We start from the raw sequence: 5,927 nt of genomic DNA on the forward strand, positions 1-5,927 counted from the left end.
AAAAAAAAAAAAAAAAAAAAAAAAAAACAAAGTAGTAGCCCAGTAGGAATCTACACCGACCTTACTACGTGTTTAAAAATCCAAGGCCACCAGCCGAAGGAAAAGGAAAAGGAAAAAACCTCAAACCGTGCCCAAGCCCAAGCCCCTTCCCCAAGACATTATTTTTAAAGTTTAATAAGCCAACGAATACAAATACTTCAAAAATTCCGTAGAAAACGAAAAACAGAAGCAAACCCTAGAGAGAGAGAAGCCATGGGTACGCCAGAAACGTCAAGAGAACCGTGTCCAGATCGCATACTAGATGACATCGGTGGCGCGTTCGCCATGGGTGCGGTGGGAGGCTCTGCTTTCCACTTCCTGAAAGGCGTCTACAACTCTCCCTCTGGTGCTCGATTAGTCGGTGGCACGCAAGCCGTGCGTCTCAACGCTCCTCGCGTCGGTGGAAGCTTCGCTGTGTGGGGTGGACTCTTCTCTGCCTTCGACTGTACCATGGTCTACCTTCGCCAAAAGGAAGACCCTTGGAACTCGATTGTGGCTGGTGCAGCCACCGGTGGCTTCCTCTCCATGCGTCAAGGTCTCGGCGCCTCCGCTCGCTCCGCCGTGTTCGGTGGCGTCCTATTGGCTCTCATCGAAGGAGCTGGAATCATGCTTAACCGTATGCTTAGTGGTCAACAACAGATGCCTGTGATCATCGATGAGCCTCAGCCGAATATTCCTGGTTACATGGGCCAAGCCCCAGTTTCAGCCCAAGCCCAAGCAGATTCTTCTTCTACGGACTCTGGTTCGGGTTGGCTTGGAGGCTGGTGGTCGAAGACGAAAGAGTCGGAATCCACCAGTAGCGGAAGCGAGACGAAGATCTTGGAGAGCTTCGATGCCCCACCGGTTCCCAACTTTGAGTACAAGTGAGGAAAATAAAAGGTGGGTTTTGTTTTTTGGTTACAGCAATTAAAATTATTATTATTATTATTTTGTTTCCAATGTTGTATTTTGGCTTTTGATTGGGTGGCTAAATTTAATTATGATCATCAATAATCAATTGTTTATTGATGGGTGTTTGCTTTTGGGCATGAACATAAACATCGCGTCTGGCAACTGGGGGGGTGGGGTTAGTTGCCTGGCTAGAGGCGAGTCCAAAGGGCTCTTCTTTAGAAAGATTCCCTACCTTACTGCTTTTTCCGGGTAAGAAAGGATGGAGAAAATGCCTTTGTTGGGGTATGTGGCTTCTTAAATTTGAGGCTTTTGTATTTGCTGAAGCGTTTAAAATAGTGGCTTTATGGAATATGGACACTAGAAAGGGCTGTATTTATAGGACATCATTGTGACTGTAAATTTAATGTTTGTGATCCTATTTAGCTAAATAAGATTTAATTAGCATATCCACACTGCTGCCTCTTAGACTCTGCAAATTTTCATCAAGTAATCAAGTTGTGAATGATTGCTTGTTCATCACTTTGGTTTTGCTTGTTTCATCATATTTCTGTATTAGCTGATTCTGTTATGTTTATCTTCTTCATCTTAAACTTTGTTCTGCATTTATACCCAAAGCTACACCATTGTAATTAGAGAATTTATATAAAATACTGTTTATGATGCAGGCAAGTGTTATTCTTATTGTGGAATCTGTTTCTCATTAAAGCTTTTTTTCTTTTTTAAGTTGGTAATTTGACATGGATCTAGTAAGTTTGGAACCCATGGCCTCTTCCTACACCTTGTTCTTACAACGAGAGGAGATGCCATTTGAGCTAGAGTTCATTGGACTTCTTGTTGAAGCCTATAACTTTTTTTTTCCCTTCCTGACTGGTGGCATTCCATTCTTCTTTTAATGATGTACATTTAATTTCAAGCCCTGTATGCAAATGGTGTATGGGTCATTGTGCAGATAATTCTGGCTCTCTTTTTCATGCTTAAATATCTGGAACAATTGCCTTTAAATTGTGGATTGCATTCTGTGTCTGTGGTACTATTTAAGTGTATGTGGGTTTTGATTTTTTTGTTTTTTGTTTTTATTATAATTCTAAATAGTCAAGGAGTCAATTTGAGCTTTAATTTGAAGATTCCTGCTGAAATGATTCACAATTAGGTAATATAAGGGTTGCATATGGGTCTTGTTGACCTCTTTATAATATATCAACTTATTAAGATGTATGATTATAACTGGGATTTGTAAATACTTAACTTTCTGTGTTGCTTGTGGTATTTCTGTTCCTCCTCATATATCTCACATTAAGGCCTCATTCCTTTACACCATCATTCGAAGCTTGGATTAAGGAGTGTTTGACATACGAGGTAAAGGAAGACCAACAGTTGTACTTGTACCCCTGAGAATGTGAAGATTGAGCAGTTACATTTAATAGCTTGCCTTTTGAAACCATGGTCTAAGACTTTGTAAGGTTTAAAGTCATTTAATAGTGATAATTGAATATGTCAACTGCATATGGTGTGTATATTATCTTTATTATTATCTGGTATGGGAAATAGCATGTTAATGGTCCTTTATCCCTTAGTTAACCACAAAAATAACACCCTACCCCTTCTATCCCTTCTTTCTTTACGTTCTTTTCTATTGACTTTAATAGGGTTTGGCAAAGTTCAAATAGCTAGTTGCATACCTATCAGCTGGAAAGGCACTACTTTAGTGGCCCATTTCTATGTTGTAAAATGCAATTCAGTGCCTGTTTTTCTTCCTTGTGGTTTTTTCCTGCTAATAGAAATTAAAACAATCTCTATAATTATGTTCTCTTTGTTACAGGATCATGCATCAATCTATTATTATGCATTATTCAAGTGTTCATTAGCTTGATTTTAGTTTTGATATTTTTGTACATTAACGGTTGCTTATTTATATGTTAATGGGATGTTTTCCTCTGTAGGTGTTTCTTTGGTCTCAATAATTTGCAAGACCCTTGTCGTGCTTTCTTCCCAATTGATGAAGTTCATTTTCATGGTTATATCTTTAAATAGATATCTTCCTTAAGAGGTTTACTCCAGCTATTCCATACTTTTGTACACATGTACTGATTGTTTTGACCGGTAGGCAATATTTTATTTTTATAGCTTAAAAGTTTTCTAAGAGCGGGACATGATAGCAGATGTAGTTTGTTACCATTATAATGCTGAAATTAGATGCAAACAGCGATAATATCACTGTTCTATTATGAATAGTTTTGTGATGTGTCTTCAAATTTATATTTTGGTGTGGCATATGATATATGCCAGCTTGCTGACTGAGATGGTATAATTTCTGACCTGTTCCTGTGATACATTGATCTTTTACATAAATCTGACCTATGAACCAGTTCCATCGTTGGGTTGTAGGTGTGTGGTATGTTAGAATTAAATCTTTAGCTGGAGATTTTTGATGAAGTGAATCAGTATTATCAACAATGCTGGATGCAAGGAATTTTCAGCTGTTTTGGGCTTAGACAAGATTGTCAAGTTAACTTGATTTCAGCAGACCTTAGAAAATCATCTCATATCATGTGATTATGGCAGCTGACTGGGCAAAAGTCTGAAAATCCTTTGCTGGTTTTTTGTTGTCATTATAGGAGCTGACATAATTGAGTACAACTGGAAAGTTGATTTCACAAAATAAAAATATTGACAAACTTTCAAGGGGCAATCCAGAATTTGTGTTGCCTCTATTTAGACCCCAATTTGATATAATCTAGTTTGTGCCGTATTTTTTGGACGATGTTTGATATTTGGTTTGTTTTAGGAAAAGGTGTATTACCATATATTGTCAAGTATCCAAAGCATAATTTGCACGTAGACTCTATACCCTGCCCCTGGGTGAAATTATTCACACCTTCTCTAAGTCTCTAACAAGTGTGGGCGCCAATAATTTCGTGCCCCTGGGTTCGTGCTGTTAACTTGGCTCATCATTCTCTAGTGTTTGTCTATGCATAGATTTTTTTTTTTTTTGAATCTAACGACAGGATTGATGTTTTTGTTGGAAACACTGTCAAGAGATGCCAATTGAGCCAGTTGAGCTACGGAGTTATATGTACATAGATTTAAAATAACTCAACAAAAGCAGCAAGCAAGGAAAGAAATGAAACTATTCAAGACAAGTTTAGGAGAAGGCCTAGCTTTTTGCTTATCACAATTTAAGAGCCATGACTCAACAAAAGCAGCAAGCAAGGAAAGAAATGAAACTATTCAAGACAAGTTTAGGAGAAGGCCTAGCTTTTTGCTTATCACAATTTAAGAGCCATGACTCAACAAAAGCAGCAAGCAAGGAAAGAAATGAAACTATTCAAGACAAGTTTAGGAGAGGGCCTAGCTTCTGGCATATCAATTTAAGAGCCAACGTCGTGGAATAAAAGTGAAAGGGGGAAGGTGGCGGGGAAAGAAAACGAAAGGAAACTGAGGTTTAGCATGCAGGCCCGGGGTGGCAATTTTTACCCAAACTCAATAACCTACTCATGACCAACTTAATTTAGGTAAATCTTGATTGAACCCAATGGGCAAAGACCTATCGGGTAATCTAATTAAATGAGTCTTAACTGGTAAACATAGGTGCACTCATTTATATTATTTTTTCACTTCTAAAATAAAATATAAATTCTAAAGAAAAAAAGAAAAGAAAAGAAAAAAAAAATCTCTAAAGTTCTAAACCCTAACCTAAACTCGCAGCCACTCTCCTTTTTCTCTTCTTCTATCTTGCCCTTGTCATCGGTTTGGGTGTCAACACATCTGTGGACTCACTAGATGACCGCCTTGTACTTGTAGAGATCAATTGAGCTCCACTTTATTGACCAATTAAATGTTTAAATTTCCTCCAATTTTTTGTCAGATATGAGATATGTTGCATTTATTTGATTTCTTGTGATTTACTTGGGTTTCTTAAGATTATTAGATCTTTTTAAAGGTCATGCATCTTGCATTTGGATTAATATTGATATATATATTGGTGCTTTTTTTTTTTTTTTTTTGTTATTATTAATTTGATAAATACAATATGAGAGAGAAAGATTTGAATCTTAAATATTTTCACTAAAAACACTAAAAAATTTAATTAATTGAGTTACGAGGCTCTTGGTGAAACTAATGGATTTAAATTGAATGAGATTTTTTCCAATCATTTTTATTTAAAAAAATGGTAGGGATCTATGGCAAACATCCCACCATCTTAGGTGGTTTTATATTATATATATTATTTATTCTAGTAGGAAAAAAAATGTGCGCGCATGCACACGCGCGCGCACACACGCGCGCATATATATATATATATATTGATATATTATGTGGAAAATTCCATTAAAACTTATATAAAACTTATATATTTCATACTTTTAAATTTGTCACTATGAAGTCACACTTTTATAATTGTGTCAACTAAAACCTCACTCTTTACTTCGATCATTAGATTTTCTTTAATAGTCTAACTAGAACACAAAATAAAATTGCATATCAACATGCATTTTACTTGATAGAAATATGAACGGAACCTAATTTTTTTTCCCAAAATAGAAAGAGAACCTGACGTTTATAAGGGAAATCATGAAGTAGTAGTACCTTGTGAAAGTATGACGTTTAATTTGTTATAATGATAAAACTTTTTTTTTTTTTTTTTTTGTTAAATTGGTTCTAAAGTTTTAGAGTGTGTCAAGTAATTACACTATTTTCTCAATATTTTTTTTTATTCTATTTTCTTTAAAAAGTTGGTCACAAGAACTTTAAAAAGTTTGATTAGAAAACAACTCTATACTGTATCATTTGTTCTTCTTCATCTTTTAGTCTTATGTTACTGTTTTGGTTTTTATCCACCAAAAACAAAAACAAATCCTATTTTGATTTTGCTTTTTTTTTCCCCCCCCCCCCCCCCCAATTTAATAGATAGATTGAAATTCCAATTAAATGATAATATATATTTTAGAATTTCCTCTTTCATTTTTATAACCATCAAATTATAAAGGATAATCCCA

At 35.7% G+C, this 5,927-nt stretch overlaps 1 protein-coding gene across 1 annotated transcript; it reads left to right on the plus strand.

Annotated features, from left to right (window-relative positions):
- Positions 1 to 250: 250 nt before the first annotated feature.
- LOC112036179 (mitochondrial import inner membrane translocase subunit TIM17-2) lies at positions 251 to 3,161 on the plus strand (the record flags this gene model as incomplete). The annotated part of the gene is given in 2 exon segments (XM_024068984.2): positions 251 to 918; positions 2,871 to 3,161. A coding segment is annotated over 1 exon segment (654 nt). The 3' UTR covers positions 907 to 918; positions 2,871 to 3,161.
- Between the last annotated feature and the right edge of the window lie 2,766 nt (positions 3,162 to 5,927).

This window comes from Quercus suber, unplaced genomic scaffold (assembly GCF_002906115.3).
Source record: "Quercus suber isolate HL8 unplaced genomic scaffold, Cork oak 2.0 scaffold_874, whole genome shotgun sequence".
Taxonomy (NCBI): Eukaryota; Viridiplantae; Streptophyta; class Magnoliopsida; order Fagales; family Fagaceae; genus Quercus; species Quercus suber.